This window comes from Onychostoma macrolepis, chromosome 21, assembly GCF_012432095.1.
Source record: "Onychostoma macrolepis isolate SWU-2019 chromosome 21, ASM1243209v1, whole genome shotgun sequence".
Lineage (NCBI taxonomy): Eukaryota > Metazoa > Chordata > Actinopteri > Cypriniformes > Cyprinidae > Onychostoma > Onychostoma macrolepis.
This window is the reverse complement of record NC_081175.1, coordinates 11,986,625-12,007,837: the sequence shown is the minus strand read 5'-3', so window position 1 is coordinate 12,007,837 and position 21,213 is coordinate 11,986,625. Positions and strand designations below refer to the sequence as shown.

Genomic DNA, 21,213 nt, shown 5'->3' with positions numbered 1-21,213 from the left:
AGTGCTTTATGGGATTGTACTTTTTTCCCTCACCAAAGCTGTTAAGTACACAGCTATATTTTGTCTTTTTGTCTGATTTTCAAATGTTTTCTTGCTTTAAATCAAAGTTTGTAATGTTATGATTCACCTCGTAGCTGTTTGGCTTGGTTGATGGCTTATAACACTTTAACGAAGAATTTTTTTTTTTTACAATCCCTGTAGGAAAACCCAATGGTTTCAGAAGTAAAAATACTTCCGGAATCAACAGGACTGAAAAAGTGGACCAGCACTAATTTACTCTATATGATATTGCAGGTTTTTTTTTTTTTAATTATTATTATTTTAGTATACAGCAATTTTATTCTGATTCTGTTTTAAAATTTTGGTTGAAAAGAAACAATGGCAACTTGACACAATATGGTCCTATTAGTTAACATTAGTTAATGTATTAACTAGAATTAACTAATGAGGAGCAAAACATTTGTTAAAGTATTTAATAACTAATGTTAACAAATGGAAACGGTGTTACCGAAATAACTGAGTTGCTCTGAATAGTGGCCAATCTTCAAAATATAACAAAACTTCTTGGCATGAGAATATTGATACAGCATTGTGAGATGAATTATTTATTAATTAATACTTTAATTCAATTGAAACACAAATCATGTTGGGTCTGCTGAGATTGTGAGTGAAAATGTATATGAATATACATATATGAACTCAGAATTGCAAATATGTAAAAAAACAAAAACAAAAAAAAACAGGATTTCTTTCTCAGGATATCTGATAGTGCTGCACAACAACAGTTGAGGCCCACGCTGCCCCTGCTGGACACATGTTGAACTGCACCCGTGCTCCATTCACACATGAATGTTTTGGTTGGCTGACAGTGGAAAGCATTGAAAAAACAATACAACATTAATGAGACACGTCCACCTACAGTTTCCGAATGTTGGCTCTCATTTTCTCTCTCATTCTCCTTTCCTTCTCTCAATCTCTGTGTTGCAGTTATCCAGCTGTATGTGACTTCCTACAGAATAATAACTTGTTATCAATCATTCGAGCACACGAAGCACAAGATGCAGGGTATGTATTACCTGTCTTTCGCTCTGTATTTCAATTTTTGTGTATTAATATGCTCCCTTTAGTTGTAGATAAGGTACTAATGTGTAATTTTAAGGGTACACTTTTTTAATACACACACAGTTTTCTGCACATTTTGTCTATAAAAAGTAAATTAAAGTGTTTTTGTCTTCTCTCCCTCTCTTTTCTAAAAGGTACCGGATGTACAGGAAGAGTCAGACCACTGGCTTCCCTTCCCTAATTACCATCTTCTCTGCACCAAACTACCTTGATGTTTACAACAATAAAGGTGAGTCGTGTTTTTCCTTATGTGCGAGAAAAATGGAGCATTGTGATGGGAACAGAGAGCTGGATGAGAGCGTGGGTAGGACCATCAGCTTGAGTGACTCCATCCATGTGGTCTTATCATCCGCTGATGGAACAGGGTCAACCTCTCAGCAGTACCATCTAGTGGAGGCTTTTTGTGAAAATTAATGTTCAGCCACATACAAAATTGATATACTGTATATCCAGATGCATTAATACCATGTTTGATTGACATATTCTTCCTTATAAAGCTCATTTAGCTTGGGTTTTGTCATATCATTGTGTGTACACACTGTTTCAGCCAAAAATGTAGACGACGATTCCACTTGAAATAGTCGATTAGGAAACAAACCCAGCGGCTCAGGAAGCCATGCTCTCTTGAGATTATTTCTCATATTATTGATTCGCAAATTGTCATAAGCTGGAGGCTCACTTTTTCTTATTATTCACTTCCTCAGCTGCCGTCCTGAAGTATGAGAACAATGTAATGAACATCCGGCAGTTTAACTGCTCCCCTCATCCTTACTGGCTGCCAAATTTCATGGATGTCTTCACCTGGTCGCTGCCATTTGTGGGGGAGAAAGGTACCTATATTTCATATAAACAGGTGCATCTCAATAAATTAGAATGTCGTGGAAAAGTTCATTTATTTCAGTAATTCAACTCAAATTGTGGAACTCGTGTATTAAATAAATTCAGTGCACACAGACTGAAGTAGTTTAAGTCTTTGGTTCTTTTAATTGTGATGATTTTGGCTCACATTTAACAAAAAAACACCAATTCACTATCTCAACAAATTAGAATATGGTGACATGCCAATCAGCTAATCAACTCAAAACACCTGCAAATGTTTCCTGAGTCTTTAAAATGGTCTCTCAGTTTGGTTCACTAGGCTACACAATCATGGGGAAGACTGCTGATCTGACAGTTGTCCAGAAGACAATCATTGACACCCTTCACAAGGAGGGTAAGCCACAAACATTCATTGCTAAAGAAGCTGGCTGTTCACAGAGTGCTGTATCCAAGCATGTTAACAGAAAGTTGAATGGACGGAAAAAGTGTGGAAGAAAAAGATGCAAAACCAACCGAGAGAACCGCAGCCTTATGAGGATTGTCAAGCAAAATCGATTCAAGAATTTGGGTGAACTTCACAAGGAATGGACTGAGGCTGGGGTCAAGGCATCAAGAGCCACCACACACAGACGTGTCAAGGAATTTGGCTACAGTTGTCGTATTCCTCTTGTTAAGCCACTCCTGAGCTACAGACAACGTCAGAGGCGTCTTACCTGGGCTAAGGAGAAGAAGAACTGGACTGTTGCCCAGTGGTCCAAAGTCCTCTTTTCAGATGAGAGCAAGTTTTGTATTTCATTTGGAAACCAAGGTCCTAGAGTCTGGAGGAAGGGTGGAGAAGCTCATAGCCCAAGATGCTTGAAGTCCAGTGTTAAGTTTCCACAGTCTGTGATGATTTGGGGTGCAATGTCATCTGCTGGTGTTGGTCCATTGTGTTTTTTGAAAACCAAAGTCACTGCACCCGTTTACCAAGAAATTTTGGAGCACTTCATGCTTCCTTCTGCTGACCAGCATTTCATTTTCTAGCAGGATTTGGCACCTGCCCACACTGCCAAAAGCAACAAAAGTTGGTTAAATGACCATGGTGTTGGTGTGCTTGACTGGCCAGCAAACTCACCAGACCTGAACCCCAGAGAGAATCTATGGGGTATTGTCAAGAGGAAAATGAGAAACAAGAGATCAAAAAATGCAGATGAGCTGAAGGCCACTGTCAAAGAAACCTCGGCTTCCATTCCACCTCAGCAGTGCCACAAACTGACCACCTCCATGCCACGCTGAACTGAGGCAGTAATTAAAGCAAAAGGAGCCCATACCAAGTATTGAGTACATATACAGTAAATGAATATACTTTCCAGAAGGCCAACAATTCACTAAAAATGTTTTTTTTATTGGTCTTATGAAGTATTCTAATTTGTTGAGATTGAGTGAATTGGTGGGTTTTTGTTAAATGTTAGCCAAAATCATCACAATTAAAAGAACCAAAGACTTCAACTACTTCAGTCTGTGTGCATTGAATTTATTTAAAACACAAGATTCACAATTTGAGTTGAATTACTGAAAAAAATGAACTTTTCCACGACATTCTAATTTATTGAGATGCACCTGTATATATATATATATATATTCAATGCCATCGTTTTTGTGACTGAAGGCGAGTATCATTGATACCAATACTGATCTCTATGAAATTGACCATTGATTATAGCCATTCAACATTACAAATGAGAGCTATCAATTTTAACATTTATTAGACTTTAAAAAATAACAACTTTTAAATTAACTAAAACAATCTTCACGTAAACCCATTATTATAAATGTCATACCTATGCCCTTCAGCAAGTAGGAAATACACAGAAATTGAATAAAGTTATCAAACACTGAATTCGAATTTGAATCTTTAAAGCTACAAAAGTTAGTGATTTGCTCTGTTCTTTGATTAACAGACATCACAGCGGCTGAGTTATTAGATTTGTTGCCTGCTATTTCTTTAAGAGCTGCCGCTGCTAAACGTAACGCGAATCTGCATTGTGTTTTCTCACAACCTTTTATATATAATTGTGCTTTAATATGAAATTATATTTGTGCGTGCAATTGAAGAGCATGTGTTACAAGCACAGTATAACAGCAGACAAGAGAGGAAAATTAGTTTTTACTGACATATGGCCTGACAACATCTCATTTGACATCAGTTCACTGATGTTGTACTGAAGCTCCCCGTCACCTGTTCGTTTGGACTCGCGCCTGGCGCTGAGGCAAAGTGGAGTGCGTGTCTGAAAAGTCTCCTGTTTGATGTGGTCATAAAGACGTTCTGCACGTCTAAATAAATTTAATTTTTGTCCAAAAAAAAGAGAGACAGAAGCAGCAGTTGTGAGTGGGGAGGCCAACCCTAGCCCTGCCCCTGTGTTAACGGCGTTATCTATCTTTAATGACGTTAAACTAGAAAAAATCAACCACATGCGTTAATATGCTAATTTTGACAGCAATTATATATATATATATATATATATATATATATATATATATATATATTTATTTTTATTTATTTTTATTTTTATTTTTTTTCTTTGATGATTAGAAAGTTCAAAAGAACAATTTATTTAAAATAGTGTCACATTTTATCATTTTAAAGGGATAGTTCACCCAGAAATGAAAATTCTGTTGCTAATTATCACCCTTATATCGTTCCAAACTCACAAGACCTTCGTTCATCTTTGGAACATAAATGAAGATATTTTTGATGAAATCCGAGAGCTTTCTGACCCTGCATAGACGAGACAGCAACGCAACTGACACCTTCAAGACCCAGAAAGGTAGTAAGGAAATCGTTAAAATAGTCCATGTGACATCAGTGGTTCAACTGTAATGTTATGAAGCTATGAGAATACTTTTTGTGCACAAAGAAAACAGAAATAACAACTTTATTCAACAATTCCTTTCTTCCATGTCAGACTTCGACACATATTCACGAGAGTTCCACAACGCATGCGTGCGATGCTGCTGACGCAGGAGCCAGCATTCTGACGTGGAACCCGGATGCGCTGTGGCTTGTTTCCGTGAACGTGCGTTGAAGTCTGTTGTGGAAGAGAAGAAATTGTTGAATAAAGTCGTTATTTTTGTTTTCTTTGTGTACAAAATGTATTCTCGTAGCATTATAAAATTACGGTTGAACCACTGGTGTCACATGCACTATTTTAACGATGTCCTTACTACCTTTCTGGGCCTCGAACGTGATAGTTACATTGCTGTCTAGAGTCAGAAAGCTCTCAGATTTCATCAAAAATATCTTCATTTGTGTTCCGAAGACGAAAAAGGTCTTACAGGTTTGGAACGACATGAGGGTGAGTAATTAACAACAAAATTTTCATTTTTGGGTGAACTAATCCTTTAATGTAAAAATCTTAACCCAAAACTTGACAATCTTCAATATTTTTCCTTAAGATAAAACAGAAATGACAAAAAAGCTTTCAATAACATCCAATACTTTCAACTGAATGTTGTTTTGATATGTTGTGATTGAATGTCGTTGTTTTGCCTGCAGTCACGGAGATGCTGGTAAATGTGTTGAGCATCTGTTCCGATGATGAGCTGATGAATGATGGAGACGAGATCTTTGACGGTGAGACATCTTCACTCGTTTGCTCCACAATGTCCTTTATATTGCATGTAGAAGATGAAAGTAATTTATGAGTTCCCCAGCATGAAACATGATTATGATTTCTCGACAGAAAGGGCCTTTTCTTTGACGTCAGGTACATCCTGATTTATGACTCATAGTTCTTTCAGTATATTTCCTATTAAGTAGCACTCTTGTGATACTGTGCTTGTAATAGCCCTTAAGTTTCATCTTAGTACTTGACTTTGCTAGCCGCTAATGTAACTACTGTACCAGTATTGGGGAGACTAGTTTAAAACCAAAGTTTTTCAAGCTACAAGCTACTTGTAATTTAAAGAAATGTAAACTACTACTACAATCTGTAATTATTCTTTAGCAATATCGCTTAATTTAACAGAAGAAGTATTTCTCTGACTCAAAAAACAATGAGGGTTTTGTGTGAAAGAATCTAATTCACACTAAACATTGTTATACAGTGTAACAATGTGAGTGAAAAAGTAGCTTGAACTTGGAAAAAATAGTTAGTAGTGTCGCTTCTTTAGGTTAGTTACTCCCAAAACTGCCGCCAACACAATACACATAACTTCTGTAAGAAAATAAAAGTTTCTGGGGGGTTTTAGCCTCTGGTTATACTGAGACTGACTAAGACTGCTTGATTTTTTCTTTCCGCCCACAGCCAATGCAGCAGCTGCTCGGAAAGAGGTGATTAGGAACAAGATCCGTGCCATTGGGAAGATGGCCAAGATGTTCTCCGTGCTCAGGTACAAATGGGGCTTCCTCCAGCTGAGTCATTCAGTCTGCGGTCAGCTGGGTCACATGCTTATGAGACCACTTTTGCTTATCAGATAGATAGATAGATAGAGGAGAGGCTTCTTAAAGCAAGATATGGCTGATATTCAGTGCAACACAAAACTTGGATGCAAGAAACTATTTTAAAGGTACAGATGGTATTTTAAAGGTATAGCATGGAATTCTGGGCTGTCTATGGACATCTGTGGTTGTAATATAAAATTGCAAGTTTTATGTGGAGAGTATCTTTGAGAGAGGGGGGGGGGTTTGCTATATATAGTAATTTATACTATGTGAGAAAATCGGTAAAAGTTAGATTATTACAATGTTAGAAAACATTAATTAAAGGGATAGTTCACCCAAAAATGAAAATTCTGTCATAATAAGCCATAAGACCTTCGTTCATCTTCAGAAGACAAATTAAGATATTTTTTGATGAAATCTGATAGCTTTGTGACCATCGTTAAAATAGTCCATGTGACATCAGTGGTTCAACGTTAATTTATGAACCTACAAGAATACAGTTGACACGCGTTCACAAGAGTGCTCTCCTGAACATGCACTGAAGACTGACACGGAAGAGGAGAAATTGTTGAATAAAATTGTTATTTTTGTTTTCTTTTTTGTGCACAAAAAGTATTCTTGCATAAAATTATGGTTGAACTGCTGATGTCACATGGACTATTTTAACGATGTCCTTACTGCCTTTCTGGGCCTTGAACGTGTCAGTTCTGTTGCTGTCTATGCAGAGTCAGAAAGCTCTTGGATTTCATCCAAAATATCTTAATTTGTGTTCCGAAGATAAACAAAGCTGAAACAACATGAGGTTGAGTAATTAATGAGAGAATTGTCATTTTTGGGTGAACTATACCTTTAAATTGCCAATGTACTAAAATCAAATATGAGCACGTATATTTATTATTTCTGAATAAAAAAAATCACAATTTATATCATGTTTTTTGTCCAGCCTTTGGAATGCAGAATGAATCTCTAATAATGTAAATTTCAGTAAATGTTACTTTTTTTAATGTACTAAATATAAAGTTTGCTTAACTCAAGACATTTTCATATGTACACTACCATGCAAAAGTTTGGAGTCATTAAGCTTTTTTTTTTTTTTAATTCATTCATTCATCTTTTATAAAGATTTTATTTCAAATAAATGCTGTACTTTTGAACTTTCTGTTCATCAAAGAATCATGAAAAAAAATTTCATGGTTTCCACAACTGTTTTCAACACTGATAATCATAAGAAATGTTTCCTAAGCACCAAATGAACATATTAGATTGATTTCTGAAGGATCATGTGACACTAAGGACTAGAGTAATGGTGCTGAAAATTCAGCTTTGCATCGCAGCAGTATATTACATTTAAAAAATGTTTAAATAGAAAACAGTTATTTTAAATTGCAATAATATTTCACAATATTACAATTTTACTGTATTTTTGAAAAAAAAAAAAAAAATGCAGCCTTGGTAAGCATAAGAGACTTTTTTCAAAAACATCCAAAAAATGTACCGACTGCAAACTTTTGAATTTTAGTGTGATATCAGTAATGTGTATTTTATTATTTTTGATGACCCTATGCTGTCTTTGCAGAGAGGAGAGTGAGAATGTGTTGACCCTGAAAGGTTTGACCCCTACTGGGATGCTCCCCAGCGGGGTGCTTTCTGGAGGCAAGCAGACTCTACAGAGTGGTGAGCACACGATCCAGTACTGGCCATGTTCCTCTCTTGGTTCTTGTCTCCCTCTGTCTCCTCCTCCCCCTCTCTCTCTTGCTTCTTTTTATTTCTTCCTCTTCTGTCTCTGTTATATCTGTCTCTGTCCCTTCCGTCTGTCTCTCCATCTGTCTCTTTCTGTATCCTCTGACAACTCCAAGCTTTGGGGTGCTGCTCCTTTAGTTCCCCCAAAGCATGGACACATTAGTGGGTCGGTTTACCCGTCAATGGTAAACTGGGGTGAGAATGAGTTCCTGAGAGGCCCGTAGTTTGTCTAGAGCACAGGAAGCGTGGAAAGCAGGAGAAGCCTCTTGCAAAGTGCGAATGGTTGAGGGGATTGTCTGAGTCTGTGGTCCATAGTCTGGTTGGCGTGCATGCGTCCCGGCGCCCGCCGCTGCTTGTGCACAACTGCTGCCTGTGCATTACTGCTATTGCATGGCTTGTTCAGGTGTAACACACTCCCCTCCTCTCCCTCCAGCAACCATTGAAGCCATTGAAGCCATCGAGACGGAAGAAGACGGAGAAGGTAATTCCAGGACATGTATCTGGGTATAATCCAACATACGATGGTAGATGAATTTTGGAAAATGGTAGATGGTTTGGTATCTGGTTTGTTTCTTGTTCAACATGAGACCTACCAGTTGGGACCACATTTTAAAACACATATATCATCGTATGCTGGATTCTCCACCAGGGTCACCACATTCTGAAGTTGACTGCTCTAACCGACTAACAAACTACAATAGAAAACAGCAACATTACCAGAAAGCCACCGATCACTACGAAGGGGCACTGCACATGTCTGGGAACAGTTTGATGTCAAATCATTCTCAAGTAATCTGTCATAGTCTGGATTGCTTATTAGTTAACACTGTGGCTGTGTCTGAAACACAAGTCACCTGCCTTATTATCCGGTCAGTCAATGACTAAACAGACAACACAAGTGGATTTAGGCACCAAAACATCACATCAAATGATCAAATGACCAAATTCAATTGAGCTTTAGAGATAACCAAGCATACATTCAATGCTGGGCTCAACATTTCTGATTTTTACTTGAATATATATATATATATATATATATATATAAATTTAAATGTGAAATTTGACACTATTGTTCAGAAGTTTGGGGTCAGTAATATTTTTTTAAATTAATACTTTTATTCAGCAACAATTCATTAAATTGGCAAACATTTGGATGGTAGTGTACATATACATGAATAATTTAATGTTTGTAATTTCAACAATATATACAAATTTAAAGCCAATCCTCAAATTACATGCAGGAAGGCATTAAAGGATACATCTATTGTATGCTGGCTTCAGAAAGCAACCAGATGAAGGCATTTTAGTACACTCATACTCAGATTTGCCTTGATCCCTTCCTACTTTGATGTATTGCCTGCTAGTGCAATGTTTTTTAGGTTGTAGACACAGCCATTATGTAACTAAGGCATCACAAGATGCTATTTGTACCGAAAAATAGTTTTAGTCAAGAGTTTTCAGTGGGTTTTTTCAGCAACTGTAATTTAATCGGATATTTGCCGTGCCCTTTTGGAGTGGTGACATTAAGGGAACATGCCTTTTATTACTTGCATGATGGTTTGAGGTAGCATCTAAACTGGAGGCATGATTTTTGGATATGTTCTGTCGGGCGCTGCTTTTCCTCTGGCCCTCATGGTTCTAGTGTGGGCATAGCATGTGATTAATCCCGATAAGGAACTCTCAGCCAACCAGAGTGTGTTCCTCTTCTACAACCTCTCGCTTTCTGAGACCAGCTCACCTCAGTGATACACACTGGATGGACTCAAGGGGTTTGGACACTGGTTTCTACTTCCTCTATATACAAAAATCAGTAAAATAGTTCAAATACCAGGTAGGGTGGGGTGATCTCCAAATTTCCAGTCTTTTGTTATCTTGATATTTATATGTTTTCTCTGAAATGGCTTAAAGCTTTTCATTTCAGAGGAACCTCTAAGGCTGGTGTGGTGTGTAAAATTCAGTTTGAGGTTCATTGGCATTTTCCAATTGGATAAAAATGAATATAAAAAAGCAGTTGGCAAATGGATTAGGAAGTGCAACTGACCAATGACTTTAAAAGTTGTGCTTAGTAATGAGTTCTTAAAGAATTATTTTATTGAAATGTTAGTAAATAAATTATTTACTATATTTTAAATAGTAAAATTTACTATGTATAATTATATTATAATATTGTTTATAATAATATTAGTAATTGGATTAAAAACTATACTAAATAGTACTTTTAACTTATGTCTATTTGTTAATTTCAAATCATTTAATAATGTGTTATTTTATTGTTACACTTAACTTTTTAAATCTGAATTTTAAATGTCTATTTTCCATTTTGATAAGTCATTTATAAGTTTACATTTTTATTGTTTAATAAATTGATAACTGATTCCTTTATTTCATTTTATTTTATTATTATTTTTGAATAATCGAGCTATAAAAGTTTGGGTCTGTAAGATTTTTTAAAGAAGTCTCTTATGCTCACGAAGATCAAAACTATGATAAAAACTGTAATATTGAGAAATTGTATTTTATTTGTTTTCCAAATAAATGTATTTTAAAATGTCATTTATTCCTGTGATGGTAAAGCTTTCAGGGCTCCAAACTGCGACTAAAACGGTCGACCAAAAAATGTTGCGACCAAAAATATTAATATTAATAAAGCGAGTGAAGTTTTTGCTGAGGTCGCCAATGGCGACTATGTTATGACTTGATTTTTTTTTTCCTGATTGTTTTGCGATCACATCTTTTATGTCCACGTACTAAACTGAGACGATGCGCATCAAAGTTTTAATGGAAAAAGAGTTTCAAACAGTCCTCATCTCTGCCGAAATGCCTGCTAAACGCAGCTCAGTTGTAGGCCTACAGCGCGAGAGATCAAAATGACGGAGACGTGCAAAGTGCAGTGTCTATTTCATGCACAACTTGAACAAACTTCAAGAGGTAAAGCTGTCAGCTGTGTGGATATTGGCAATATCGTTAACAATTCTCGTTTATAATCATTACTAATATGGCTTCTTGTTATCAAGATCTTTAGTCTATATGCTGAGTTCTGTAAATGCGTGAACTTCATATTAGCCTGTTTGCAACGCACTTGGCGTCCAGTAATCACAATAAGCTTTGTGCTTTGTTACTTTTTAATAAACAAAGTATCAGCTTTAACATTCTGCCAAATTCATAACAAATTTCATAAAATAAATACGGTTTTGGCTCTTTAATGCGGCAGGTGCAATCACTTTAGCGCCTCAGTTCAAGCGGCAAGTAGTGAACCCATTATATCTTTCTCTATTATAGTATGAAATGAATGTGAATTAATATCAAAAGGTAGGCTATTTTATAACAGAGCTTACACTTATTGAAATGTCTCATGTAATCGCTCATTCTGTGTCAAACTGGAAATCTTGTAAAGCTTGTAACAATACCTAACCACTGGCCATCCATAAGCTCATCAGTCAGCTAGAAAAATAATTATAAAGAGGAGCATTTTGCTATATTTATTCGCTCTTGCATATTAATATTTTTACTTAACCTGTTGTCTACATGATAAAAATTCAAAACCGACTGGATGTGTGAGAGATTTGACAACATTTCTATAGGATGCATTGAGGAGGAGCCCAAACTAACACTGTAAAAAGAGATCAGTTGACTTTTCTTTAAAAAACTGAGGAAACCCAGGGCTCGCAAAATCGCGGGGCTATTGCGTTTTCCAGTTGGGCTACCAAAATGTATCACTGCCCTGCCCAGCGGGCTAACTTAAATACTGTGGGTCCTTAAAAACCTCTCAATTTACTTATATAAAATTTACGGCCATAAAAAGTTTTAAATATGTTAAATGGTATAAGAAAAGTCTTAATAATAAATTTCAAGAGGTCTTACAGTTGGGGATGGAAAGACAAGAACCTCGATACAGCTGAATTAAACTTCAAAAGGCAATGATGTCATTGAATAAATATGAGTTTGGTGTAGGGAATATTAACAAGTCCCGCCCATTTGGAGCTGGCTCCAACCTCCCTTTATACCTATCTCAGAGAAGCCGCTATATTTGCTCCTAAAGCACCAACTTAATGCATAATTAAAGAAATACATTAAGTGAACTTGACAATTCTGAGTTACACTGACAAATAACAGTTTGAAAATGCGTTGTTCACTTTTTATTTTAAGTTGAACCAACTTAAATTTATTAAATTGCAATTACTTAAAAGTTCTTATGGTCCATGATATTGGTACAGATTCTGTGTAATAAACAATTCTTTGTGACTGTATATTTCAAGTTGGAAAAGACATTTAGTTCCCACTTTAAGTGAACCTTAGTTCCCAGGTCATCTACAAGATGGATTAAAATGCTGATAAAGGCTCCTTACTCAATTTTTTTGTCTGGAGCCCTGGCTTTATTTTCCGCATCAGTCTTCAGTGTCACATGATCCTTTAGAAACATTTCTTATTACATTTCTTATCAATGTTCAAAACACTTTTGCGGCTTAATAATTTTGTGGGAACTGTAATACAAGCAGAATAAAAGTATTATTTTATTTATTTATTTATTTTTTTAAGAAAAAATCATACTGACCCCAAACTTTTGAAGTTTATATATATATATATGGTATTATGCATTATAAGTTTCAATTCTAATAAAAAGATATTACAGGCCTTGTGGCGTTATTTACAAATGTAGTTACAGGAAGCTGATGAGAAGCAATAGTCTTGTTGTTCATTGTGGGCTTTTCCCGTCTCTCCGCAGCCATCCGCGGCTTCTCTCCACAGCACAAGATCAGCAGCTTCGAAGAGGCTAAAGGTCTGGACCGCATCAACGAGCGCATGCCGCCCCGCAAGGATGGAGTCAACCATGTGGGCCACTCCATGGGCAAGATGAACGTGTCCGAGACCAACGGCACCGACGACAACAGTAACATCCAGTGATGAAACAGCTGCCCACTCACCTGCACCAGAGTCCATGCCACCGCCACGACGCATGGCAGGACAACGCCAAACCCGTGATTTAAGGCCTCCTGCTTCCAACAAACACCTAATGACATCACCTACACATCCCTCCCTGCTCCAATGTCCAATTAGAGAACCAAACTATCTTTAATGTTTCACTGAAAAGAGGCAGACTGTTTTCTTGCTGTCAGTTTGCCGCTTGCAATTTTCGAAAGCGGATACCTTGCCGACGGCAAGTTTCTGCCTTTTTTGGGAGTGTCGAATGGGAAGGAGGGGTGGGGGGTGATTTGCCTGTGAAGGGCTGAAAGTGTCTTTATCAGAGAGAGAGGGCGGTCTCAGTTCCTTTCCGGCTCCGCCCAAATGCCAAGTGGGCGGGGTTTAGGAACTCTCTCTTAAGCCTGATCCATCCAGTTCGTCGGTGCGGGTGATGAGCCCGTACCGGGTCCATGCACACTTTTTTCCTCTTTTGATTGCGAGTTTTTCTTCATGATCCCATCTCGTAATGAAATGATCTCACTGTTGACGATGTTTTGCTACTAGTATTAATAAATATACAAATTTGAAATGACAAAAAACGAAAAATGTTTTTAAGAAAGGACATTTAACGACGAATCCTGTACATTTTATTACTTACGATGCAGTCTTACCTGGGGGTTTTTATTTCTCGATTTGGTTTTTGGTAAGATGCCATGAAGCAGTAGAGGAGAAGAGCGGTGATGCTTGTCTGCCGTAGACTCTCGATCGGACGGAGGAAAACCGCAGTTGGAGCTCAACTTTGGCGCCACCTTCCTGATTGTTTCTCACTTGCCTGTATCTCAAGAGAGAGAATGCACATAGTACATTTCGCAAGTCAAATAAATATTATATATATATATATATATATATATATATATATATATATAAATATATATAAATATATTTAAATATATGATTATTAACAACGGTCGAGGACAATGATTTTTAACAGCATCTATGGTACTGAACGCATCAGTGCATGCAATTAAGTTCCTTACTGATATGTGAAATTATAATTGTGATGTGTTTCAATATAGTAGACTTGAATTATTTCCCTTCAAATTATATTTGTAAAGGTCTAGTTTGTTTTTATATCTCTATAAATAGATATGATTTTGTAATCTTTTATTTAATTTTTTTTTTTTTCCATCGATATCATTTTATTATGGTTGATTTTATTTTTGTATCGTTTCGCTGTACAGGCACTGACGCTCTTTCCGAGGTGTTTTTTCGTCATCTTTCGTTCTTTCTTTCCGTTTCGTTCTCTCTGTTCAGTTGGTGTACAGAAGTTGTTCAGTAGTGTGAATGAACATATTACTCAGTGAAAAGCAACATTCAGGCTGCCAAAGCATGATCGCATGGTTTATTCAAATGTAAACTAATTGGACACGAGGAAAATTCAGTGTCTCACTTTGAAGAGGAAAACTATATTATCATTATGATTCTTGATGATCTTATTATTATTCTTACAATTAAGCTTACGGTTCTTTCATTTCCACTGTTTTCTGATCCTTGTTTGGTCCAGACGTGGTTTATTTCAAAGAAGGAATTTTATGGATTTGTGACTATTTTTCTTGTAATTTTCTCTGGAACTAAGTTTTCGCATTTGACTTCCTAAATGAAAACACATATTGTAAGCATGCCCTATGGGACAAATCACTTTTTTACTCTTGAATAAAATATGCATGAACTAATCATGTCTTTCCCCTTTCGATGTTGGACTGAAAATTTGCTTGCAAAATTATTTTTCTCTTTCAAGAACAGTAAACTGATTATTCAACAGCTGCTTAATTAATAATCAAGAATGAAAATGCCATTTTTAATGTAACATTAATGTGTAGAAATGCAAAGACCACAGTTTGTATGAGGTTTTTATTAGGAACTTCTAAGTTTCAAAGGCTCAGTCAATGAGGGCTTTTTTCCATGAGGCCATCCCACCTGTTTCCTGCTATTCTTCCACAGGAAGCTCAGGGGGCTGCAGCCACTTCTCCCTCAAACCAGAGCTTGGCGCCCACTGACACACACCCAAACACACGCTTCTCAGCAGGGCTTTGTAATACTATGTGCACTCCCTCGTGTGTTACTATTATATCCAACGGGAAACAGATTTGGACATACTGGTTAACGCTTCAACCAAATTCACTCGCTCAAGAACATTTCCATAGTTTTTCGGCTTTGTTTTTAATTTTTTTACACATACACAAGTGCTGTTATTATTTCCTGATATCTGGGATACATAAGACCTGTCCTGTGTAGGTGGATGAGAGTAAAAACCCATTTGGATTGAGACATGGAGCAGCTCTTTTTTCTTCTCATTCCCCTGGTTGCATCTTTATCCATAATCCCAGCAGGTAAGTCAATCAGAAGCCAATTTTATATATACAGTATATAGTAAAAAAAAATTAAAAAAGGGGTAAATGGGCAAAGTGTTAAACAGTACATGGGGATCAAAGTTTAAAAATTGCTTAAATTGCAATAGTCACTGACAATGTATGGTGGCCCCCAAAAGTCTGCCTTTAGTGCCCAAATACTTTTTGTGGCCATTTAATATATACAGTATATCTTTTCATGAAATGTATGTTCTCTATGCAATTTGCACAGGAAATGACTCCAATATACCAACTACGGAATTTCCAAACACAACTGCTATGTCTCCATGGTCTGTTGTTTCAACAGGTTGAGTATTTCTATTATGTATAATTGTCATATTTAAACAAGAATTTCCCATATTAAAGATGATTTTAACATATTTTGAACAACTGGTAAGTGTCATTTTATCATTGTTAAGATGATAAAATAGTGTGTTTTTATTTAATATGTGAGGAAAAATCAACAATGTAAATGTATCTGTCTTTTAAAATTCCAAAATGAAAAAAACAGTGACTTTGCCATCTCAATATGACAATGGCGTGACCAGTCACACCTCAAAAACTGTGAGCGCAACCACAGCTCCTGTATCTTTCAGCCACACAGGTAAGGCACAAATATAACTTCAGTTGATGTAAATATACTGTGTAGTAAACATACAATAATGTAACTTGTACCTCTGTTTGCTCAGGCAGTACTGATGGATCCAGCCTCTCTTTGCATACCACTTCAGGTAGTAATCATTACCCACTGGTAAAAGAATAGTTCACCCAAAAATAAAAATTTGCTGAAATGTACTCACTCCTCACACCATCCAAGATGAAGATGATTTTGTTTCTTCATCGGACCATATTTTAGAAATTTAGCATTGCATCACTTGCTCACCAATGGATCCTCTGCAGTGAATGGGTGCCATCAGAATGAGAGTCCAAACAGCAGATAAAAACATCACAATAATCCAGGTAATCCACATGAAGTGAAAAGCTTAAAATGTTTTGCAGTGAGTCCTCTATTCATAATATTGCTTTCTCCAGTGAACAAGTTGTCTCATCTGAATCAGGAGAGAAATATGCCCAAACTAGCACCATTTACAAGTGAAAACAGTTCTTAACAAATATGTCGGTGGCTCTTTATGTGAGAGGATAACACGGGACAGACTTTTTCATTGGTGGGTAGGGATGCAACGATTATAGATTTTGTTGGTACGATTATAGTCTGAGGAATAATCACGGTTTCACGATTATTACGATTATTATGCATTTATTCATTTCACAACATAAAATCACATAAACACTCTTTAGATATTAAAGTGTTATTTATTGCTGCCTTTTGAAACAGAAATAACACAGTAACCAATAATACAGCACAAAATAATAATACTAAAGAAAAAAGTCCATCTCTCCTATTGGAATTAAAAAGGTGACCTCTGCTCTGTAAATATCCATGTCAGTATTTCCTTTTGAAAATAAATGTATTTGGTGTTTTCATTTCTTTCATTCTTCATTTCTTTTGGACCTGAGGTACAGAACTTGGAAAGATGGTGAAAATAAATTGACTTATGAATAATACTATAACAGGGATGATAAATCACAATATTAATGAAGTATTATTAATATATGACTAATATTAACTTTATTTATCCCACAGAGGACACTGTTACTAATGAGGGAATAAACTAAACTATTATTGTAATCAACTGTCATCAATACTTATTCATTTTAATAATCTTTATTCATCTGATTTTACATAAGGCCTGAGAAAATCATGTCTATTATTTTGGTTTGTGAGATCGAGATCGAGCTGCCCACAAACATTTAGGAGGACAGAAACGTGTTGTCAACGCTGCCCAGCGACTTTCATTAATAAAATAGCTTAGATACTGGATCGCTACATTATATTAATCAGCAAAGAGGGGGTAAAATGACTATTTAAATAACTAAACTCAAATCTTCATTGTTTGTAGTGACGCATATGCAGGTAGGCTAAAGCCTCGTTTATACTCGCGCCTGGCTCCGCTTCGCGAGCCTCCGCTGACTGCGCGCGCTTCACACACGCGCTCGCGCTCTCTCACTGCACTATTTCATCTCTGAAGCGGCAGAATGTTCGAGCTAACGAACGTCGCGTCAGGTGGTCCTTGCCTTCACGTCGTGCATTAAAATCGTTTATTGCACAGCCAGAACAGGTTGGCTAGCTGTGCATTATCCCTTATGTATTCACTCTTTAACAGCGATTTTTACGGCAATATTGATGTACCCAAATTTAAAATGGTCCCACACTATCGAATTCAGTCATTTCTCTGGTGGAAATAAAGGATCGCTGTTTGGTTCCTCTGTCATAGTTAATCTAGTAGCCTCCGTGTCTCTGATAAACACGGCATTTTAAGCTGGTGCACCGCTAGTGTAACTTTGTTTTCGTTTTGCTCATGTTTCAACAGTTCCATTCCATACAACAGAAACACTCGGTGTAGCGGAGCCTTTACGATTAATGAACCGTGACGTTTTAAAGCGCGGTTAATCGTAAAACCGGTAAATCGCTGCATCCCTATTGGTGGGTGCATTATTATGGATTACAGACTGGCATTTTGGCCAGAAACGATGGTTTAAAGTTAAAACACTTTAATGATGGATTTGTTTCTTATAAACATGCAGCTTTTCACTAGACATTAATTGTTAAGTTTTTATCAGCTGTTAGAACTCTCATTCTGACGGCACCCGTTCACTTCAGAGGATCGATTGGCGAGTAAGTCATGTAATGCTAAATCCCCCTTTATGGCCTAAGGGTGAGTAAATTTTCATTTTTGGGTTAACTATTCCTTTAATTTGAGTATTCATTACATATAGTGGGATAATATATTGGGGGAAGACTGCAATTTTATTACTTTGACTGTAAATTGATGGTTTATCTTGCTTGTCTACTAAGTAAAATTCTGAAGTGTGAGGATGACACAATAAATGTTATTAAAGTTATAAAATTGTGTATTACAGGACAGTCTATCATCACCAGCTCCGCGTTAACCACACCAAAATCCTACACTGGCACAACTCTAAATTCCACCTCATCCCCAGCGGCCAAAATTGCAGGTTTTCCCTCCTTCTTCTGGCTTTCCCCCCAAAATTCTTATTTGCTCAAATATGAACAGTAAGTATCATTAAAAATGTAAATGGACAAGATATAATTCATTCAAGAATGTCCTGGTTCATAGTTGAGTTTTGGGGATCACAGTCAGTGGAAGTGGATGACAGTAATGTAACCTGTCCCTCTGTTTGCTCAGGCAGTACTGATGGATCCGGCCTCTCTTCGCATAACACATCAGGTAATAATTATTAACTGCTAATAAAGGAATAATTCACCCAAAAATGAAAAACTCACCCTCAGGCCATCCATGATGTAGATGAGTTTGTATATTTGCATATCTCAAATGTATGAAAAAATGGCATTTGACGATAAATTTGAGCTGTATGTTGAAGAACTGGTCATGCTGTGCAGTACAGTCAAGCATTTATCATTTGAGACTACGTTAAAACACTATTTCACGTGTTTGCTCCATATGCAGTGGGTGTTTCTCTGCTTCCAAAGACTTCAACAACCGCTAATTCAAACATCAGCATGTCAGAGGTGACACCTTCACAGGCACCAGACAGCGGTCTCACTTTGCTCGCCTTTGGTAGGTTTTATACTGATATAATCTCATGATACACATTATTTCTGGTGCTAAAATAGTTCCTGTCTGCAATTACAGGTGTGATGAGTCTTATACTCATTTTAATTGTTGTCATGGTCGTCTTGGTGACCGTTATCAACCTCAGGGGATGGTGTAGAAATACCAAACAGCACGAGGGTGGGTTTCTCTCTAATTCTGTCATTTTCAAGATTACCTTTAAAAGCACACATGGCTATAAATGTGCAATATAATTGATCTGTTTTGCTTTGTGGGTTTTTTATTTATAGGTATTAAAAGCTTTGATTCTGTGGTGTCTGACAGGTGAGGACTAATAAATTAGTAAATTCACATGACTGTGAATGTGCGGTTATCATCATTGTCTGTTTTAGGTATATAATATAATATAAAAAGAAGAAAAAAATGAAATATGAAAATTAAAAAAGCATGCAAGTACAAGTTAATGATATCAATATAGCCTACTGTAATAATGGGACATAAAAATTATTTACTAAAATATAATATAATATTATGTGCTGCATTTAAATAACAGATCTGTTGAAAGTTAACTTAAGATAAAAACAATTTTTGATCCAGCAACATGACCAGCAACTGTGAGAAAGAGAGCATCACTCTTGTCTCTGTGAGGACAATAAACACAGAAAACAGTAAGTACATGCTTTCCTTAGTGTTTCTGTGACTGATACTGAGAGAATAGCATCCCATATTATTTTATTCTAATATATGAAACTGTAAATGTCCTTCTGTAAGACTTCACTTCTCTTCTGTGCAGACACAGATTCTCCCCAGATGTCTTCAGTTCGCAGCACTATAGTGGATAATGATGACCAAGATTTTACCAGAGACCTGCTGGGCATCAAAGACGGACTGTGATTTTACTCAGTTCGTAGCGCACGAGATTGGAGGCTGCATACTTTATTTATAATTTTAAATGAATGTGAATTAATGTGCCTCTAGCTGATGGTCAGCGTACACATCACACATCATGCTTATGACATATATTGGTGCACTGCGTATTAAATGAATCCTATATCAGACATGCACTCATATATTAAACATGACACGTCCTTCACTGATAAATAAAATGTCACTTTTATGTTCATCTTCTTTTTCAGATTAAAAAATTGCATTAATGTGTAATGTCGTGTATTTGTAAAATATGGAATGTAAGGTTTTGAGTCAAGTCCTATTTCACAAATTTGTTTTTGTTTTTTCCTGTGAGAGGTGATATTGTCCTGATGACCCTGTCAGACTTTTATTTTGAGGTTAAGACTGTACATTAGTGGTTTTTAGTCCTGGTCTACACACCTGATTCAGTTTATAAACTGATTTGGTGACAGCTCCATGAATTAAGAGAGACATACAAAATATACTTTGAGTTCACAACTGCAAACCGTGTACATTATACCTTATAGTTCTTGAAATAATGGTATTTCCATCAGGCATTAGAAAAGCTTAAAAATGGCTGAGTGCAATTATATACAGCATTTCTGACCTTCTGTACTTACCTGGCTTTACTTACCTGAGGTTATTACTCAACACACTCTTGACTGGTAAAGTGATAAATGTAAACCAGATTAATGTCCAGATTATCATATTGTTTTCCTGATAAAACAACACATTTTTGTGTTTATTTTCACAAACATTGTGCTTTAATGTGGCACAGAGGTGTACTATATTTATGGAGGAATCACACCAGTGACAGGAAACACTGGGGACGTGAGAGGATCTTCTGATGCAGTCGAGACAGAAGCCACTAGGGCCAGAGCAGCTTTAGCAGGAACCTCTGGGACCAGGGAGGTTGAGAGAGGAGCTCTGGGACTGGAGCAGCTTTAGACATCAGCTCTGGCTGAGGTTATGACAGGAAACACATTGGCTGGAAGTTTTTTGGCAGCCGTGGCATTAATCTCAACACAATCATGGGAGGAACCTTTATGGCACACATGACGGGAAGCTTTCCAACTTCAGCTGTAATGAGACAAAGCTCTGAAACCATTGCAGGTTCTGGAGTTGCAGCAGCAGAAACCTTCAGGCCTGGACAAGAAGCTGTGGGACCATGACAGCTCTGAAAGGGTACCATGTCGAGTAACCTCTGCGGTGCCTTTGATTCGGTTCTCTCTGACCT

The 21,213-nt window shown here is 36.8% G+C and overlaps 2 protein-coding genes across 4 annotated transcripts in view; both read left to right on the top strand.

Moving 5' to 3' along the window:
- The window catches only part of ppp3ca (protein phosphatase 3, catalytic subunit, alpha isozyme), a 59,716-nt gene extending 44,911 nt beyond the window's left edge, over positions 1 to 14,805 (top strand). Inside the window, exons 7-14 of one of the 2 annotated variants that reach the window (XM_058758438.1) lie at positions 988 to 1,065; positions 1,257 to 1,351; positions 1,827 to 1,952; positions 5,477 to 5,554; positions 6,228 to 6,312; positions 7,941 to 8,038; positions 8,538 to 8,585; positions 12,828 to 14,800. In XM_058758438.1, coding sequence (XP_058614421.1) covers positions 988 to 1,065; positions 1,257 to 1,351; positions 1,827 to 1,952; positions 5,477 to 5,554; positions 6,228 to 6,312; positions 7,941 to 8,038; positions 8,538 to 8,585; positions 12,828 to 13,006 — 787 coding nt within the window. In that variant the 3' untranslated portion in view covers positions 13,007 to 14,800. Of the gene's footprint in view, positions 1 to 987; positions 1,066 to 1,256; positions 1,352 to 1,826; positions 1,953 to 5,476; positions 5,555 to 6,227; positions 6,313 to 7,940; positions 8,039 to 8,537; positions 8,586 to 12,827 lie in introns of both variants that reach the window. The other variant, XM_058758439.1, reaches the window with a different exon arrangement.
- A 222-nt stretch (positions 14,806 to 15,027) lies between these two features.
- Positions 15,028 to 20,228, top strand: ecscr (endothelial cell surface expressed chemotaxis and apoptosis regulator). Of its 2 annotated transcripts, XM_058758440.1 has the most exons (11): positions 15,029 to 15,393; positions 15,644 to 15,718; positions 15,923 to 16,015; positions 16,101 to 16,142; positions 18,394 to 18,489; positions 18,681 to 18,722; positions 18,963 to 19,073; positions 19,149 to 19,247; positions 19,358 to 19,391; positions 19,665 to 19,735; positions 19,861 to 20,228. In XM_058758440.1, exons 1-11 carry the CDS (start codon positions 15,333 to 15,335, stop codon positions 19,959 to 19,961), a joined length of 825 nt encoding a protein of 274 aa, XP_058614423.1. In that variant the 5' UTR covers positions 15,029 to 15,332; the 3' UTR covers positions 19,962 to 20,228. The 2 variants fall into 2 exon arrangements, with proteins under 2 accessions (XP_058614424.1, XP_058614423.1); XM_058758441.1 differs by lacking the exons at positions 18,963 to 19,073; positions 19,149 to 19,247 and having other exon boundaries at positions 15,028 to 15,393.
- Positions 20,229 to 21,213: the final 985 nt, after the last annotated feature.